General features: G+C 26.4%; 1 protein-coding gene across 1 annotated transcript; it reads left to right on the plus strand.

The window, feature by feature from the left end:
• The first annotated feature begins 532 nt into the window (after positions 1-532).
• LOC111683189 lies at positions 533-21,207 on the plus strand. Its single transcript, XM_023445240.2, has 5 exons — positions 533-627; positions 18,643-18,880; positions 19,048-19,161; positions 20,324-20,476; positions 20,629-21,207. Exons 2-5 carry the CDS (start codon positions 18,656-18,658, stop codon positions 20,731-20,733), a joined length of 597 nt encoding a protein of 198 aa, XP_023301008.2. The 5' UTR covers positions 533-627; positions 18,643-18,655; the 3' UTR covers positions 20,734-21,207.
• The last annotated feature ends 403 nt before the right edge of the window (positions 21,208-21,610 follow it).

Here is a 21,610-nt window from a genome sequence, read left to right on the forward strand (position 1 = left end):
ACTCTTAATAATCGATTTTACATGTGTTGTGATAAATGTTTATATATATAACTTTTGACCCATAATCGATCAATATTTGTTTTAACATAAATCTCTTAGTAAAACTGATTTTGTTAAAATTTCAATTTAAGATTACCTTTCTAAAAATTAACAGAAACATTTTTTGCAATTTACAAGTTATAATTTCTTTTAATCGGCCCAAAATTGTCGATTGTTAAGGTTTAAGGTCAATACTCAAACATTGATTATAATATCATAATAAGGTATCACATAAGTCGGAATTGTTGGTTTTTATTCAAACATTGATAAATAGGGTATCACATAAGTCGGACTTGTTGGATAATATTTTCATACTTGTATTGAGATTGTTTTGAATTTGATTTTTCTATTTAGTTGCTATATTTTTGTTAATACTTTTAAAGAAGTCGTGTGCGAGTGTTTTTGTGAAAAAAACTCTACAAATGGTTTAGTGCGCCTTAAAGCGCATGTGCACAAGAGTTTTGAAAACTTATGGCTGTTTAAAATTTTTTTTAGTTCTGTTTCAGATTTAGAAGTAAACGTGCGTGAATTTGGCTAAATAAAAATACAATATTTAAGAAATATATAAATATAATTGTTTATACAAAGGTGGTTAAAGTAAAAAACTAAGAAAAATAAAAAATTCAATTAAACTTACAAAAGAAAAATATTTTGTGATTTGCTTCTCTACGGATTACTTGCGAAGAAATATTCTTGATAATTTTAATAATTCCCTAAAATAAAATATGTTTTAATTTTTTTCCAACTTAAACTAAAAGTTGAAAGGCAGTTCAAAACCCTGACCTACATTAAAACCTTGTTTAAGTGTTAAGTACTTAAATGTGTGTATTTTGCTCTTTGAAGTTTAAACATAAATTTTGAAAACTTTAGCCTTATGTTCATAAAATCAAAGTGTATTCTATTTCCTTATCTATTTGTGTAAAATATTAATACAAAATAAAAACACAAATCTTTTTAAATTGTTTGTTTAAAACTATTGTAAATTAATGAAAATTTTAAATAATTCTTTAAATATTTTAAAGTGCAAATTAGAGTTTAAAACTCAAGGTAATCAAGACATTTAGTTGATGATTTTTTCAAGTTTTTATATATAGGTTATTTAGGTTGAACTACATATTTACACTAAGAAATAAAAATATATAGTAAAAAATATATGATTGTTTTAAAAAAATTGCAATATGATTTTTTTGTGAAGGTCGTTGCTTTTATGACGTATTCTTTTTTTGTTTGTTTATTTTCGGCTCTGACTCCCATAAAATGAATGTGTTTGTTTTAAAATTTACTAAGTTAAGTTTTTTATTATTATTTTTAGTTACTTGTTGTGGCAAGACTTTGCATTTACCTACTTATTATTGTTATTTTTTTTTAATTTTTGTATACTTGTTGTCTGTTTGACTGTACAAATTTCTCACATTTAAACATATAATTTAAAGTGTTTACAATTTAATTACGACTACAATAGTAATTGTTTATAAAATCTTGTTATTACTTAAAAATGTATGTTATAATAAAAGTAATATCTTTTTATTAAATAATCGTTTGGAAATTGAAATAATATCGACAACCATTTACTAGGCAATATGTTTGCCTAGAGAAACATACACTGCGAACTACTTAATTAAAGAATTTAATTTTGTCAACTTTGAACGAAAATATCTTGTAAACTAAATATTGTATAATATTGAAGTTATGGACTTTAAAGGCAATAGTCTTACTATTAGTTATGTGAAGGAAGTGAGTAAATTTTTTGTTTCTTCTAAAGAAATTTATTTTTTTTATCCATAATAAAATATGGATTTTTATACATCACTAGAATAAGAAATTATTATATTTCAAAGAAACTAGGCAGAATCCTGCTATTTAAATCGATTAATAATTGAGTTAAAGTTTGAGCGGTAAAGCTATCCTATAAAATCTAGTGATTTTAAGCTCCTGGCAATCCTATTCCATCCTTTAAAGACTGATAAATTTGATGTGTTGTCTTGTCTTCCTAAAGTAACTGTATACAATTGACTGTTCATTTCTTAGTTATTCCTGCTAATTAGACAGCATTCAGTCCACTGGATTTTAAAACAGTTTTTTCCACTTTTTCGGGAGTTTTATAAGACTTCCCCTGTCCAATTTTGTTTTTACTAAATAAATATTACTTTTTAATATATACTATAACTTATAATCGATTTAAATTACCTTATAATGCATAAAAATTCTTATTTTATTAAAAGTAAAAACTAAATTTCTTTAGAAGAAACAAAAACATCAGTTCACTTTTTTCACATAACTAATAGCAATTGAATTCCTTAATTAATATTTATTTTAAATACTGAAATTATATCGAGATTTTTAGGTAAATTTATTCCAAAAGAAAATTTATGAAATTTCTCTCAACGATTACACAGGCCTAAAAAATCAAGTTTTGTAAACACTTTTTACACCTATTAACTGATTTAAAAGTATTTTTTAGTTTATTAATCCGAATCTATTATCAGTAATATATCGTCATTTAACAATTTTCTTGTAGTATTTAATTCCTTAAATGTTAATTTCGATTTTTTCTATGTCATTATATACATATATTGGTCTTTATTGTAGATTGCATGTCATAATGTCATAGTGTTCATTATGAAAATTTCAAACTATCACATTGTCTATAAGCAAAATGACATAAAGTCCACGCATTTCAAAGTGTTTATGTTCTCGCTGGAAGGTCGGCTATACAGGACATTTTTTTAAAATACATATAATGTCCATGGACATTGTTATAACGTCATGTGTCACAATGCAATTTGTCATAACGTCATGTGTCACAATGTCCATGGACATTGTCATAACGGCAATGTGTCACAATATCGATGGACATTTTCATAAAGTTAATGTACACTAAGACACTTTTTAATGAGTCGTAACGTCTATGAACTCATCATTGGTCCTAGCCAAATTTGTTTAAAGGGGTTAGATAGCATTTTTTCACTGCTTCAATGTTAATGCACATTGTCGTAACATCCATGGACCATATGACATTTTTTGGTGTGTCCTAATGTCTATGGCTTTTTCTTCTATTGGTCGCAGCAATTTTTACTGTTCATTAAGGGGTAAAAGATACACTCATTTGAATAAAACCCTGTATGACAAAAAATTTTTAAAGATTTTCTTTAAAAAGAAAATAAATAAAAAATTTTCTATATAAAAAAAAAATTTAATCATAAATTTTCTTTCTATAAGCAGATTACCAATTTGCCGTAAGTGTTTAATGCGTCATTAATAAGGTGGATGGGTCAGCAATGGTTCTACAACTTTATTACATGAGTAAGAGCTTCTGTGCATATTTACAATATTTCCTAGACTGTTGCACCAAGCTAATTTTGTCTGGTTAAAACAAAACGATAGTTCATAATAGCTTTGTTACAAATACAAAAATTCTGTTTAAACCACAAGACAATGTCTGTCAACAGTATTTCTTAATAAAGCAAAAAAATATATACAAAAATAAAAAAGTGTAAACAATTTCGTATGCTAAATAAATGACCAATGACCCCCACTTATCAATTACCACCTGTCAAAGTCAATATGCTGTTTCAGTAGTTGTTGTCAATTTACCGGTAAAAATAAAATATTTAACCTTCACAGCAATAGAGAAAAAACAAACAAACAAACACAAAAAAATTAACTATAGTTATTCACCCACACACACACATAAGTACATACCATATACATATGAATTTGAGACGAGTGCAGACCAACCGATATAGACGAAGTACATACAACTTTGAATGGTAGTATTTTTTGGTTTTGGGGGAATTTGAATTGGTTTGTTTTAAAATGCGTTGACACACGTTGCGTTTTGTTTACAGACAAAAGAAATCCACAAAAAATTTTACTTGTTTTTGGTGATACATATTAAATGTTGTCAGCAAGTACAGCACAGTGTGACGATTTAGTTATGTGTGAAGTCCATTAGTAATCAGGTTATGAAAAATTTTATTAAATGTATGAATGTCTGTGTACGAATTTGTCTAATTCATTTGCTGCAAAATTGTAAATGACTAAACAAATATTTTTGCTTCAAATAGTCTCGTTTTTATTGTTGCTAGTAAAATTGAAACAAAACAAAAACATAAATTTGACATTGTTATTGATAATATGGTTTAAACGTCAAACAGACTTTAAAAATATGCATATATTTTAGCCAAAATAAATATTTGCAATTACATATTTACAGTGTGACACAACATATATATAACACAAAATCGATAATTATCAATAAAATGGAGAATATTCTTAAAAAACGTTTCTAGTTTTTTATTTTCTATGTCTATAAAAACAGAATTTTACCAATATGTTCTACAAAAAGAGGATTTTAAATTTTTCTATAAAAAGAGAATTTGACGAAATTTTTTTATTAAGAAAATTTTACGAAAATGTCTATAGTAGAATTTTACAAAAATGTTCTACAAAAAGAGAATTTTATGAAAATTTTTCTGTAAATATTTTCTATAAAAAAAGAATTTTTTATAAACTAAAATTTCACAAATTTTCTATAGAAAGAGATTTTTACAACAATTATTTTATTAAAAGAGATTTTTTAATTTTCTATAAAAGACAAAATTTTATAAACATTTTCTATAAAAAAAGAAATCTTTTCAAACTTTTTTCATAAAAATATGATTTTTCTATGAAAGAAGTTTTTTCGAATTTATCGAAAAAACTTCTTGTGGCCTCCGGTAGGTTAGTGGTTAGTGTTCTAGTCTGGTAGACCGGAGGTGGTGGGTTCGATTCCCACCCGTGGCACTGGTTAAGGAGCGCACAACAGGCCCGATAGAGGCCTAGGTGTATTTCTTCGGATTTGATGTGTATACATCCTCCTTTCAAACTAACTAACTAACTAACTAACTAACTAACTAACTAACTAACTAACTAACTAACTATCGAAATTTTTATAAAAATATTTTTTTTTATAAATTTCTATAAAAAGAAAAAACCTTTCCAAAATTTTTTATTTTATTAATTTTTTTATTTAGAAAGTTTATTATTTATAATTATTTTAATTACATTAAAAAATGTTTTGTAAAAAAATCTATTTAAAAAAATTTACATTTTTTGATGAAAAATTTTTGAAAAATTTTTATTAAAAAGTTTTTATAAAAATTTATTGAAATATACATATAGTTTTCGATTGACTAAAATTTTGTATGAAATAACATTTTCACATTAAATACAAAAAATACCAGAGCACAAATACACTCATACTGTTATTAGAAAACAACAATATGTGTATAAATTAAACGTCATAATGGCATTTAAATGTTTGATGAGCTTGATTGTCATTTGGCCAAAAATGTATATATGGAAAATATTTGTATCTTTAAATTATGACGTTTTTCTTTTTTTCTGTCAAATTCGTGCTGCCAACCACTAATGCGTGTCATTTATACTAATAATTTGACTTTGAAGTATTTATTTAAATTTAAATTTTTGGTTAAAAAGTTATTTTGGTTAGAGATGTTTTTATTTAGATATGATTTGTTTTGTTTTGCTTTACACTCATCGTAGATAGTAAGGTTAAATATTTTAATTTGGTTAATATTGATTGTGACTGGGGACAAAGTCAAGGTTAAGATTTGTTTATTATTTTAATAGTGAGAAATCTAACATGTGTTTTTTTACCCAGATACTCAGAGAGATAATATGCAAATTAGTTAGTCAAATAGTTGTAAAGTTTTTTTTATCAGTAGGTGTTTTGGATATATTATGTAGTACACACGATAATTGTGCAATTTAGACAAATTTTGGACGATTAAATTTAAAATAATTAAGACAATTTTAGTTTGTTGTTAAGCGTTTTTTTTAATCTGAAATAATTTTGCGGAAGTTTTTAGGTTTTTGTTAAAACTTGGAGTGTATTTTAAATAAACAATGAATTCAAATTAGTTTTAAAGGTCTAAGCCTTCCAAATTTAAAGAAAATGTTGGCTTATTAACATATTAAGTGTTAATTTTTTTATGTTAAAATAAATTTTATTTAAATGTATCTCAGAAAAAAATACTGAATGAATTATTGCTCATCAAATGTTTTTATTGCAACACTACCAGTACAACTAGTACACAAACTATTAAAAACATAAGATATCAAACAGCATCCTTTAGTGGCACTATAATTCATAATGTATAAAAGACAGAAAAGATATTAAAAATGACCGGTCAACCGGGCACTGAACCATACTCACACTTTCCCCCATACGAGTACAAACATTTAGATATTGTTCATATCAGTTTAAATATGAGGAAAAAAAGAAACCAACAACAAACGAGAACAAGAACACATCTAACTTTTATAGTAATGTCGGGAGATGTTGCAAGGAATATGTGTCTGGGAATATGAACATGAATATTGTTTTACTTGTGTCATATATGACTACTTTACTATACAAGTATTAACATTATATAAAAACAAAACATTTCTCCCCCTCTTGCCTGCTATTACGTGTTGTTTTTATAGCGTACTATAAAACGAAATAATAGTAAATGAATAATAAATGTTAATAAGGTAAATTGCATACATGTCAGAGATGAAACAATATTTTCTTGTTTTTTTTTCTTCCTTCTTCTTCTAAAAATAAAAATATGTTCACATATTAAGTTGATGTTTTACAACAAAAAGAAGAAGAAAAGAAAACAAGATTTTTATTATACTTCTTAAATAGGTAAGGATGTTTTATCAAGGCAAAAAAGTTACATTAAGATGGAAATCAAGATGTAATTTTGTTTCTGAAAAATAAATTTTCTAATTTAAAGTTTTATTTAAAAATTAGTAGGAGTGTTATATTCGACCATTCCGAATCTTTTTTTCCTTATAAACAAACTCTGATATTCGATACTTTTATTACTATCGAAACATATTTCCAATTATTAGATCTATGAAGATGACCTTCAATAAGGGCTTAACCAATCCTTTAAATTAAAATTTTTAATTTTTAAAACCATTTTTTATAAAAGAGGTGGATTTAATTACTGACCTCATATCCTCCTCGGTTATAGTGGAGTTGGCTTCTAGAAAATTTATTATGTTGTATTTTATCACTGTACTCGTATTTTTACGCCGGTAATGACCGGTAATTATTTTCTGAAAGGAAATCTATAAGGGAGTTAGAAACAAATGTAGACTGATCATTATAAAAGATAATGGAAATTTTTTGGTTCTTACAAAACTTGTTTAGGTCGAATTTTATAATTTTAGTAGCATTGCTTAAAGAAAGGTCCTTCTGAAAAGGACCTTTTATGTGGTTAAGGTCATTTATAAGGTGACCCTTACAAAAGTTAGTAGAGATCTGAATGATGTACTGATCCTCATACAATTTAGTAAAGAGATATAAGTATGAATAAGACTTCTTTGTGTGGAATTTCATCAATATACTGGCATATTTAAACCAGTCGTGACTGTTAAAACTGTTTTAAGAGGGGCCATTTTTATGGGTGTTATAAAAAAGGATTGATGGTCCTTTTATATCCTTCATGCAATAATAATTGGTGTACAAAATAACTTCCCTACAACATATTTTCTTTTAACTGTAACTGTAGATACACAATTTCTGGACTTAGAACCAAGTACACAAAAGGTACCAAAAATATATTATAATTCACCGTTTTGATTCATATTCTATATATATAAAAAAAGTACCTTTACTGACTGACTAATTCATCATCGCACAGTCCAAACGGTTTTCTTGATTATTTACACAATATTAGTAATATAAGAAAAAATTTAATTGCATCTAATTCTACTCTTATAAAGAGCAAATAGGTGTCTGCCACCTTTTCCAAATTCGATCTTTTAAGGGGTAAAAATGTGTAACAAAAGTGCTTTTGGTACCTTTTAGGGGCCCTTAACTAATAAACTTAATACAATTTTTGTACACATTTTTCAAAATTATGAGATACCTGTTTCGTACTTTTTCAAAATTCAGTCTTTTTGGGGTGTAAAAGGGAGAAAATTCAATTTTTGGTACTTTTTCAGCACATTAAGAAAACTTTAGTTATATATCGACGTATTCTTATTAGATATACCTCTAGAAGTTTCAGACTGAAAGTATAAAATTAATAAAAATAAACAGCTAGCAATAGAGACTATCAGCTTTTTTAGTTTTTCATGTGGTAATCCTGAGTCATTTTTAAATGAGTTCAAAAGTTTTAAAGTTTTTAGAAGTACTTCTACTGATTAAGTAATGCTGAATTTGATGTCAAAGAACGAGAAGAGTTGGAAAATATTTTGTGTTATTTTTATTTTATACTGTCAGAATAAAAAGTCAAAAATATGTAAATTTTAAAACTTTGAAGTTATATTACAAAAACTTAGGATCACGAAATAAAAATCTGTGAACAAAATCTGTTTGCTTATGGTTCCTGTCTAATTTTGAGTGTCGAGCGGTGTAATATATTATAATTTTATGACGTTTACACTTTACATACAAAACAACACACATATAGAAACTAAAAATTACCCAAAAAGAAAAGTAAAACATAATGTAAAATTCTATTCTATTCTATTATGTGTATACCTACCTATACCTACAATCTGTACTCACTATAAAGTTCATATATACAAACTACTAAAGCTATAAACGGACTAATAGCTAAAAAAAGTATATACATGTGTATGCATCTTGTTGAGACGGCTATTTATGACGACAGCATCTACTTTAAAGGATGACCATGAATCCTATACTTTATAAAAAATTTATAATAAAAACCATAAGTGAAAAGAATATTGAAGAAGGGTTGGATTTTTTTTTATAGAAAAATATATATTATGTTGCTTTTTCTCTATATGTTTTAAACCTAAAATAATATTTATAGTTTGTGCTTTTCTTATATTCGTTAATGTTATATTTTATTAAGGTTTTATTTTAAAACCTAATTTGTGGCAGGCACTACAATTATAATCTATATTACATAAACATTAGCATATTTTAGCTAAACAAATGTTAACTTTGTGGTAAATTAAATCTTTAATATTGCATTGCGAACTATAAAAACACGAGAGAAGCCAGAACAGAAGTAAAAGTAGTAGTACACTGCAAAAATTTTTTAATTTTTTAGGAAGATATTAAATCTCAAATATTAATTTATTTCATATTCATTATCATAGATTTATAAAACAAAATTTAAATGCAAAATTTGTTTTAAAAACTTTTTAAATATTAAAAAATTTTAATTTTTTTAGACTCATCATAATTAGGGGATTTTATTAACTCTAATAAATTAAAATTAATGAATCAATATTTGAGGAATATTTTTATTTAAAATTTGGTTCTTTAATTTTTTTTTTGCAATTTTGTTTTAGTTGAATGCCTTTGTAATAATTTTTACACTAATTTTTCTTTGAGTGTAAAGTAACTAAATATTAGTTACCTTTTTCTTACATACATTTACTCATAATAATTGTTAATAAATATTAACATTAATATACACACTATATTATGTTTTCCGTACGTGATGTGTTATTTTATGTAATAATTCATAAATTTCACTACTTAAACTAATAAAATACTGCAACGTAAAGGAAAAACTGAAGAAAAATGTTAATAGATTAAATACAATTTTATTTTTTCAACAGAATTAAGATAAATATGTTTGTATTTTATGAAGACAAACACAATAAAATATCACGTTTATACAAAGTAATTTTACAAATGTCTAAATGTCATTTATTAGGATTTACTTAAGATAATAGCAATATTTGTATTATTTATAAAGTTAAATCCTTATTGTGATTAAAAATTGTTCTATTTTGATTTTTATAACCTAATCCATTATAGAGAACTGTTATTATTGTGGGGTATGTAACGTACGGACACATTGGTCATACATCTATCTTAAAGAGTATGTCTTAACTCAGAATCAACTTCACCTGCCCATTCTTGTAATGTTTCCAATTTTTAAATGATTTAATTAAATTTGGCCCATACTCTTTACCACAAGGACGAAGCCTGTTAAAAAAGGTATATCATCCAATCCTAAACCCTACAACCGTATCTAACGAGTAAATGTTTTAGCATATTTACAAAAATCGGAAAATTGATTTTCGTTATAATAGGTCCTCATTAGCCCTCAATTCCCTTTTAAACAATGAAACTATAATGAATTTTTGATTAACTAAATTATTTCGTTACCATTCAACTAAATTTTGATAGGATCGGTCCATAATTAACCTAGCTCCCTATATCAGAAGATCCGTTTTTCTTTAAAATATGATAATTAACGAAAAATTCCAATATTAAATTTTTGGTCTAGCGCAGAAAATTGATTAATCGAATAATTTTATTCAAATAACAACCCAAGTAAGAATCCTTAACATTTAACATTCTTATCATGTAACTTTCTATTTATAATATCCTTTCATTTTCAACTAAAATTAACAGTTTCTTAATGCTTAAACTAAAGCTACATTTACAAATTCCATTGTTTAAACATTTTATAAATCCAATACAAGTGTCATATATACGTATTTGCACATCATAATGAGAATGTATTAATAATTTCAATTCCCCAATAACTTTTCATTGCATTGACAATTCATGCTGGGATTTAATCAATACTTGTGTGGCTCTACACTTATTTGAACTTTAGAACGGGTGATTTTCAAATGGAATTTCGTTTGTACTAGAAACAAAAAAAAAAATAAATGTTTGAAGAAATTCAATTTTAAATAATTTACACATAGATGGTCGAGATTAAGGGAATTAGAAGATTATGAAGAAACATCTATTTACTTCCATAGTTTCTTAATTACCAGAAATGTTTTTAATTAAAGCAATTTATTTGATTTCGAGGAATAACACATTTAAAAAAGATTACCGTTTTCTAAAATTTTAAAAACATTATCCTAAATTCTCAAACTGCATACATACAAACGTTCTCTATTATAATTGTAAACTGTAATAAACTATTTCTATGTATTCTCCGTACATTTTAAGATCCTTTATTAGTAAAATTACAAAGGACTATGTACAAAGTTCAAAATCAAATAGACATAAAATCATGAAATGAAGTCTGTTAAACAATCAATATTTACTGTAATTTATTCCAGTTATCAGTTATTGTATATGTAACATTGAATTCTTTGAATTAGTATTTTCAATGAAACACCTGAACTGCAAATAATAAAGATTTAAAATTAGCAAACCAATAACAGAGATAAAGAAAAGAAAAAAAAAAGAACTAAAACGTAATCATTATTGAGAAAATTTTAAAACTCTTTCGTCAAGTTGTATTTGTATTGAACTTTTTAATTTTCTTTTCGAATTGTGTCTCAATTTAAATAGACAAAAAGTTCATGGCATGAAACCTTTTGAATACGGAGCAAGAGAAATTTAATAGAAATAAGGGATAATAAAATAATCAAGTACTTTTTATATTAATTTTCTGGTCAAACTATTTTGAAACAGTTTTAAATAGAGTGAATTCGCTAAATATTTTATATTCTGAAAAATTATACTCATCGATTCAGAATCAATTCCTGGAGTTGGCTGTCCATGTAAATCAAGTGTGCAAGGTATTTCAAGATATTTTTTTTTAATTTGGCCTAAACGTGTTTTAATATACTTCAACAAGGTCTATTAAAAATTATTGAAATCGGTCCATTATTTTCCTTAGCCTACATACAACTTGACCTCCCTTTTTGGACTTTTTGGGTCAACATAGTTGTAATGTTGATTTTTATAATGTGGAATTAATTATTTTAAACTACTGACCTGCATTCGGAAACAATGTAAAATAAAAATGTTATCAATACCAACATAAAGTTTTGCTTCGATTTCTTTTGAGTTTTTTTTAATTTTCTTTATTTCGGGAAAATTATAATGAAACAAAATGATTTTGGATATTATGCTCTAAAATTTTATCTTCCTGCCAGTAGTGTACTGGAGAAACCAACATTATTAGAATGTAAAGGAAATACAAAGAAAACTACTGTTAAAATAATGAAAAGTAAGAACTTTTAAAATTAAGAAAAGGACAACGCCAAAGTTAAATAATAACTATAGTACAACGGCAAAAAATGCAATTCTTATTTTTTTATACTTCAACGCACCTAGTGGTGAGTTAGATTTTTAGGTTTATCCTAAGGTATGTACCAATGTCGAAATATTGGTCGTTGACCCACGAAATGATATATTCCGTGTTCTTGTTACGAAATGATATATTCCATGTCCTTGTTATATTGCAGAACGTTTTAAACATGTTCGTCAAAGGTTCGAAGAAAAAGATCTTGGACGCTAAAAATTTTCCACAAATATTGAATTTCACACAAATCAAATAAAATATTTAAATAAAACGACAATGCCGACGGTATGTAGTACTCATTGAAAAGTAAGTGGTTGTGTAAGCACATGCCATTACAAAGACTTTTCTAGGTGAATGCTAAAAGCATTTGAAGTAAAAAACTTACTTCTATCTCTTATATCTCTATGAAAATCAACCGAGTTAAAAAAGCTGAATATCATCCACAAACAAGTTTTATGGGACAAAAAATATAAACCCTAACACCCTATAATGTCCTCTTAATAAATATTGCTGTAAAGTAAAATTTGAAATTATCAATTTTTATATTAAAATTATTCTCAGAATTGTGGGTAATTAAAAAAGCTTTGAGAATGAATATAGGGTATACAAAAAACATATTGCTGTACATTTCTCCTTTCCAACTTGTTAAATTTTGCATTGGCTGCATCGGTAGCCACCAACTATTATACACCATTAGGGTATAATTAAAATTCTTAAGTATGCCAAGCAAAAAAATCCTACAATTCCTTACTGCCACCACAACAAATAAAATAAAGATTTTTTTTTGATATTTACAAAATATTTTTTTAAGTTAGTTTGGTTGCTTAAGAAAAATTAGTTTCATGATTGCGGAAGTCATTGAGGTGGTTGGGGTGGTTATGTTGCAAGTTGTGAGTTTGTATAAATATTAGACTTAATAGCTTTTGAGTGACTATGGAAGATAGTAGTAAGTGGCATAATGTTGAGAAATTTATTTAGATTATATTATAATAATACAGAAGCGTAGTTACTGCTCTTTTGATTTCATATATATGTTCGAAATCTGAAATAATTGTCGAATCAATTAAAATTTTACCTTTCCTTGTGAATAATACTTTCAAATACCACCTTAGTTTTCTATTACCAAAGTTTAAGCATTTTGCTTTTATATTAGTAAAGTACAACTCTGCTTTATAAAACATTTATTGGCTTTTTATGTCATCGATTACAGGACTTTGCAAATACTGCTAAGTACACACCAAAGAATGTAGTATATAACTAGAAGTACTTAGTTTTTAAGTGTTCTAGTGATAGGTTCATTTTAAATAACTTTTCACAAAAACTAAAGGTGTGTAGGTTTTGCAAATATTATTTTTTTCTTATTGACCATTTAGTAGTTTTATGTATGTTGGTTATATGAACCTGGTATAACTCGAAAGTGTAAATATAAAAAAGTAAATCATTGATACCTGTGTGTCTATTCAACTTTCATAAATAGAAAATATCTTTCAGCCATTATTAGACTAGACTATAGATTAGACTGTAGACTAGACTATAGAAAAGACTATGGACTAGACTAGACTATAGACTAGACTATAGTCTAGACTATAGACTAGACTATAGATTAGACTATAGACTAGACTATAGACTAGACTATAGACTAGACTATAGACTAGACTATAGACTAGACTATAGACTAGACTATAGACTAGACTATAGACTAGACTATAGACTAGACTATAGACTAGACAATAGACTAGACTATAGACTAGACTATAGACTAGACTATAGACTAGACTATAGACTAGACTATAGACTAGACTATAGACTAGACTATAGACTAGACTATAGACTAGACCATAGACTAGACTATAGACTAGACTATAGACTAGACCATAGACTAGACTATAGACTAGACTATAGACTAGACTATAGACTAGACTATATCCTAGACTATAGACTAAAATATAGACGAGACTATAGGCTAGACTATTAAATATACTATAGAAAAGACAATAGACTAGACTATAAACTAGGCTATATACTAGACTATATTCTAGACGATAAATTAGAAGATAGACTAGATGATAGTGATAGAAAGATACTAGACTTTAGACTATATATTAGACTTTAGACTACACTGTAGATTATATAAGAGACTAGACTAGACTAGATTAGACTATATTAAACACTAGACTATAGGCATTAGCTCAAACATATACAAAGCACACATTATTTGTCACTCAGTAAGGTCAGTAATATAAATTATTTGATTTGTAATTCCTCATGTATAACTTCCTTTTAAAATAAGTTCAACATGTTTACATGACTGCATATAATTACACTCACAATATCCATACATACGTTTTCAATAAAATATTTTATTTTATATAAAAGCATATAACATGCATAAAATTATATGTACAAATGCATATGCAATCATACATAAAATAAAACAAAAACAAACATAATTAAAACATATGGTATAAGAAGTTAAAGTTTACTCAGTAGGTTAAAAATGCCTTTGATACCCTATAACAGAGAATTTTGTTAATGAACTTATACTTGACGATTCAAGATCAAATTAAGAAAAAACTTAAAACATTAATTTAACAAATTTTTTTATAAGCATCCGGAAAATTATTTTAAAAGAACATTTATAAAGACTTGAACGAATTATTGTAATAGCTGCTGCATAATCAGCATATTTAAAACTGTGACAGAATGACGAAAATCGGTAAAAAAAATTTACAAGAATGTAGACCCCATGAAGTATATTAAATGGACTGCGATCAATATTTCAAGGTGATACAGAAGTTATAACAAAATCAATACTCTCCCATCTCTTTTAAAAGTTGGTGAACAAAAAAATAATTAAAATGCATTTGAAATGGTATTGATGCCAAAGCAATTTATTTAAATTAAATGTAATCTGCATAAATACCTCTGAGTTCAGGCTGACAGCTGTACAGGCATACTAACTCTCTCGAATACACATATACTCAAACACATTCATTCCCAATACACACATACTTATACAAACACAAACTGATAATTACTATTGTGTATATGTAAAGATGAGAATGTGCGTATGCTGAGAGCCAAAATGCCTTAGTATAAAAGTCAGTTCGCATAACACCATAGTGGTAATTTGCCTCTAGCCTTTAACGCACACATACGCTAATACGTGCTCCGTTCTAACACCTTTTTGTGTATTCCTGCAGTTCAGGGTAGCTTATTATCCTTTCATAGACGTAAGTAAATTAATAGTGTTAATCACATTTTACTGCAAATTTTAAAGGAAAATTGTCTGAATCCATGTTTTTACTACTAAGACGCAATATCCTAACGATCAGTTTGACGCTGATTTCTGATTCTATATAGTCAGCCTAGTCTATAGTCCAGTGTATAGTCTAGTCTATTATCTAGTCTATATTCTGGTCGATAGTCCAGTCTATAGTCTAGCCTATAGTCTGCAAATTACAGAGTAGTAAAATATGTGCAAAAACAAGAAAAAAGGGATACATTTTAACTAGATGTACAACTGCTGGGATATTATTATTACACTGACTTATATGTCCTGACTGTTCGTGTGATTATCTGCATATAGTTACTATATGTATCTGTTTACATAAACAAACTAATAATATATAAAGCTACATAAATACTTGGCTCTATCATGTTTATGTGAGAGTAAGTGGTATTTTGCAAACATATTTACTACCAAATAAAATTCATTTTACCAAAACCATGTAAATTACTAGAAAATGAAATGCGATCCTAACGTTTAATTGTTCGAATGCATGTACGAATACATATGAAAGTGTATGTTCTTTATAAATACCATTGTTGATCTGTGTATTTTGGAAAATGAGGGCAATCTAAAAAGTTATTCTAAAGCAATAACAGTTTTTATAAACTATCTTAAGTTCTGTATATTTGTATTATTAAATTTATGCAAATAAAATTATTCAAAAAAACTTTTAAGTTCATCCTCGTATTTACATTTAAATATAGTTGCATTTGTACGAGTGTATACATTTAATTAGCACGCAATCATTTGTAATAACGGACGGGTATGCCATTACAACAATAGCAACTGCAATACTATAGACAACAACCAGATATAATAATGTAATGTTTTAAATTTTTGTATCTGTTGGTTTTTACTGGAAAATATACGAAATACATATGAAAAAAAAAATTGAAATAAAATTACTATGAAAAACATACCAATCATTTTGGCGGCTGACTTTTATTTACATGACCAATCATTGAATATGGTAATGATGACTTTTATACACTTTGGCAGTTTATATTTTTTTTTTTGCGTTTTATATATTTTTTTTTTCATTTCGCTAATCAGCGTAAAAACTGTTTAAGTAACGCGTAGTGTTTTCAATAGAAAATTTTATTTTATTTAACTATAACAAACAGAGATTTAAAATCATGATATGCAGAATAAAACTTTAATTATATATTTGTTTGCCCTTTAGTGAAGATATCTATTAGAGTGAAGCAGATTTGTGCATATAAATTCGTTTAGAACTCCAAAATGAATATTTTGACAAACAAAATTTAAGAAACATTTTTAGAATTATTTGTTTTATGAAAATCTAGATTTTTAAAAATATATAATTTTTAATCTAATTTTTAGAAAAAATTAATCTTTTTATTTAAAATTTAAAGAAAAATTTTTGCAAAAAAAAAAAATCGAGTCAAATTTTTAGTACAAATTAAAAAAAGGATATTACCATTTTCACGACCCAATTTAGAGTTTCTTATTAGATAAACAAATCAATTGTGATTTGCCTTATGGCTCGATCTCCAAATGACTAGTCCTAAGATTAAAAAGGGTTTAAATGACAAATGTTGCTGACGTCTCTAAAAGAATGAAGGCAGTGGATATTTAATAGAAAAAAATATTTTAGTGAAAAATTGGAATCTTGTGGTACTTTCGCCATAATGACAAATGGAATGAAAACATTTTTCAGAAAGAAAGTTAGTTTTACTGTATAGCAAACTCTTTGAAAGCTCCATTATTGGTCTTTAAGCTCTTGACAAGATGAACTGAGAATATATTGCTATTGCATGATAACTTTCAGAGTTATTAACCTCTCCACAATTGGTAATATTTTAGCAATCGCCGGCTCTTCGATTTCTTTTCATCTTCTCTTCAACCGTACCTTGTCGTTCTCATTTTTGTTTAATTGTAGACGAGAGTGAAAACAATCGTCACTTTAGTGTCTCTTTTATAAGTGAGAGAATGGACACTTGAAAAACAAACTTAATCTTTTAGACGATTGACTTCCTCGTCGGACAAGCACATGTCAAACTAACTAGTCACTTGGATGCTTGGTGGCTAGGTAACCCTAAATGGTAGATTAAGTATCTATAACATGTTTATTTCATTTAAAAAAGAATTTGTGAAATATTTGAAAGTATTCTAAAATTTAATCACTGTTATTATCTATTTTCCAACACTACCCTAATAAAAACAAAATTCCAAATGAGAAGAAAAAAAAACAAAAATATACCAAAATGTTTGATTTAAATTCCAATGTGGCTAAAATGATGTGTTGTTAATCAAAAAAGAACTTAAAATAATGAAATCAATGCAAATCATGGCAAAAATTGAATTACAAATGAAAAATAAATATTATACAAATTACGTATTTTATTACAAATGTTAAAATTGAATATTTTATTTGCAAATAACAGACAATTTTCTTTTAATACAAATATTTTCAACAATATTTTAACTATATAAATATGTATGTATTTAATAGAAAATTTTTCAATAATTTCCAATACTTAATGACCCATCTAGTAAATACTTTTGTTATTTACAATATTTTATTACATTGTTCTAATGTTTTTATAATAATTTTTCAATTGTTTTATTTTATGCCTGATTACACAAACTAATTAGTCTATTGTGTGTATGTGTGAGTGTGTTTGTAAGGAAATTAATTTTAAAGTGAGATAAATCAATTAAGTGCAATTTATTAAAATGGTCAAGAGATTAAAATGCTGGTAAAATGATTTCAAGTGTCATTAATTTATTTTTTGAAATATCAATTTATTATAAATTATTTATGTATGATTAAGTTGTTATATACATATACATACATATTTCACAAAGTATTAAGATGATTTATAGCTGGCTTTTACATAAGTGCTACTTTGAATTTCTTTAGGAATTTTATAAAGATTTTAATTAAAAATCACTTGGGCTTTAGTAAGAAAAGCTATGATTTTCTTTAAAATTAAATTTAAATTTTTGCTTATATTAATTTACCAAATAGTGTCAAAAATTGCACATGTTAATTATTATAAAACCATAAAAAAATTTATGAATAATTATAAAACAGAGAAGCAAATCACAAAATGTATTTTTAAACTAGGTATTTAAATAATTAAATTATGCAAATCTACTTTAAAAGGATTAATAATAAAATTAAAATTTTAAAAAGTTTGATTTTTTCAAACAATATTTTTTTTAATTTGTTTGTAATTAATAGAGCTTTATAAAGTTTTTATAATAAAAAGAAAATTGTATATTTTTTAGCTACAAAAACATTATGAAATTTTTAATAGTTTTTGTTTTTCTCATTGTTTGTGCCACACAAACAAATCATATGAGAATCGATGAAAATCTTAACGATAATACGGATAATTTTCAAATATTATCGATAAATAGTGAAAAGCAATTATACGATATAAACGAGCCAAAATCACGTGCCAAAAGAGGAGTTTTTTGGGATTTCTTTCAGAAAATGGTTATAACGAAAAATTTAATTGTTGATGTAAGTAGTGTGAAAAAATTTTATTACAAAAATATATATTTATATTTCATTAGCTTTACATACCAAGTAAGTAACAATACATTCATCTATTTAATTATTAATTAATATAGATGTTTTTTTAACAATACATTAATTATTTTACTCTACTTTAAAATTATTCTCATTAGCAATACACCGATACCCGCAATACCTTTGACGAAGTTTATAATTTAATCAACGATCAGTTTAGTGATCCTGCCCAAGAAAAACCCAGACATCCTTCCAGCACCACAGAATCTTCGGTTAGTATTTTTACTCTACATTACTATTGTACAGAGGGTTTTATGTGTTCAGTTCTAGTTCAGTTCTATTTCAGTTCTAGTTCAGTTCTAGTTCAGTTCTAGTTCAGTTCTAGTTCAGTTCTAGTTCAGTTCTAGTTCAGTTCTAGTTCAGTTCTAGTTCAGTTCTAGTTCAGTTCTAGTTCAGTTCTAGTTCAGTTCTAGTTCAGTTCTAGTTCAGTTCTAGTTCAGTTCTAGTTCAGTTCTAGTTCAGTTCTAGTTCAGTTCTAGTTCAGTTCTATTTCAGTTCTAGTTCAGTTCTAGTTCAGTTCTAGTTCAGTTCTAGTTCAGTTCTAGTTCAGTTCTAGTTCAGTTCTAGTTCAGTTCTAGTTCTAGTTCAGTTCTAGTTCAGTTCTAGTTCAATTCTAGTTCAGTTCTAGTTCAGTTCTAGTTCAGTTCTAGTTCAGTTCTAGTTCAGTTCTAGTTCAGTTCTAGTTCAGTTCTAGTTCAGTTCTAGTTCAGTTCTAGTTCAGTTCTAGTTCAGTTCTAGTTCAGTTCTAGTTCAGTTCTAGTTCAGTTCTAGTTCAGTTCTAGTTCAGTTCTAGTTCAGTTCTAGTTCAGTTCTAGTTCAGTTCTAGTTCAGTTCTAGTTCAGTTCTAGTTCAGTTCTAGTTCAGTTCTAGTTCAGTTCTAGTTCAGTTCTAGTTCAGTTCTAGTTCAGTTCTAGTTCAGTTCTAGTTCAGTTCTAGTTCAGTTCTAGTTCAGTTCTAGTTCAGTTCTAGTTCAGTTCTAGTTCAGTTCTAGTTTAGTTCTAGTTTAGTTCTAGTTCAGTTCTAGTTTAGTTCTAGTTCAGTTCTAGTTCAGTTCTAGTTCAGTTCTAGTTCAGTTCTAGTTTAGTTCTAGTTCAGTTCTAGTTCAGTTCTAGTTCAGTTCTAGTTCTGTTCTAGTTCTGTTCTAGTTCAGTTCTAGTTCAGTTCTAGTTCAGTTCTAGTTCAGTTATTGTTCAGTTCTTGTTCAGTTCTTGTTCAGTTCTAGTTCAGTTCTGATAAATTTTAAAAATATAAAAATAAAAATTAAATACCAATTATTTTTAAAATGTTTAAACAAATAAATTTTATAAATATAAAACTGTAAAAAAATTAAAACATTTTATATATTCTTAATTCCTTATAATGTACCTTTTATAGAAATTTAGCAGTGAAGAAACAACCGACAGTTCAGAAATGACTACAACCACCGAGCCCTACCGTATTTCCCGCTATGAATTGGGTCGCATTTTAGGTCGTAATTTCCGAGGCCTCCAACGATTGCAGGAACTTGAATTCCAAGATGCTTTAAATGTAAGTTAAACTTAAAATTGCGCCAATATTTTAGTTAAACTGATAACAAAAAGTTTAACAAAGTTAAGTCAAGACTATTTTGTATAAATAAGGTTCTTTTATAAGTTTTTCGAATATACATTTTTTTCATGGAATTTTTTCTATATTTTCAGCAATCTCACTACAATATACAGGAATACAAAGCTGAAGCAAATAAACAATTTGCCAATAGTTTAGCAGTTGAAAAGAAAAATCAACTAAAGGCTTTAAAGGGTTAAAATTTTTGCAAATAGTTATATGTATATAATTTGTTATGTGAAATTTAGTTTAAGAGAATTTTATTAGGCTATTTTTTAATCGAAATTAATTTGTGAATTATTAAAACTCTATTTTAGGGTTTAGACTATTTGAAATCTATAACATTTTAATTACAAAAAAACTTAAATATTAATATTATTGGCATAAATTAACCGACAACTGTTATAACACCTTAAGTACTAAATATTGTACTTCTTTCAATACCTTTCTTATTTTAAACTATTCGATATTAATAATTTTTTCTAAATAAGTCAGAGACTAATCAATAGATTAGTTTATAGACTAGTCCGCAGAGAATTTATTTTATTATTACATGCGTCTGTATCTAAAGTTATCAATCGAAAAAATTCACAAATTAATTTCAAATGAATCTTAAATATTTATTCTCATATAAAGTTAATTTTACTTTTTATGTTAATATACTTTTATTATTATTATTTTTTTTTTGCATTATTTGCCAATATTTTTATGTACATAATTTTAATTTTGTTTTTTTTCTATATTTATGCTGTGATAAGCTCTAGTTTCTATTATAAGTTTATGCATAAATTGTAGTTTTACCTTTTCTAAATAAATCTATTGCTAAGAAAAACGTAAGTATAGATTTCGCTTTTCATTCTGCAGTCAAAAATAATAAGTGTAAAAACATCTACAATTTAACTTTGTTTTTTTCGAACAATTTAAAATAACATTTACCATTGATAAACGATGGTCGCAGAATCACAAAAAAACTGCATCAAATTAAAAAGTTTTTTCGTCATAATTTTATTGGTAAACTTTATTTTCATATTTTTCTTTTTTATTACTGTTTTCCTACTTTTTGTTTCGCTTCAACTC

The sequence above is a fragment of the Lucilia cuprina genome, chromosome 3, assembly GCF_022045245.1.
Source record: "Lucilia cuprina isolate Lc7/37 chromosome 3, ASM2204524v1, whole genome shotgun sequence".
NCBI lineage: Eukaryota > Metazoa > Arthropoda > Insecta > Diptera > Calliphoridae > Lucilia > Lucilia cuprina.

Excerpts from the sequence above, each read along its gene's own strand:
- LOC111683189 (XM_023445240.2), top strand. The coding sequence starts at position 18,656 with ATGAAATTTTTAATAGTTTTTGTTTTTCTCATTGTTTGTGCCACACAA. Across the intron at positions 18,881-19,047 it reads CGAAAAATTTAATTGTTGAT|CAATACACCGATACCCGCAA; the intron begins GTAAGTAGTGTG and ends TATTCTCATTAG. Across the intron at positions 19,162-20,323 it reads CCAGCACCACAGAATCTTCG|AAATTTAGCAGTGAAGAAAC; the intron begins GTTAGTATTTTT and ends TACCTTTTATAG.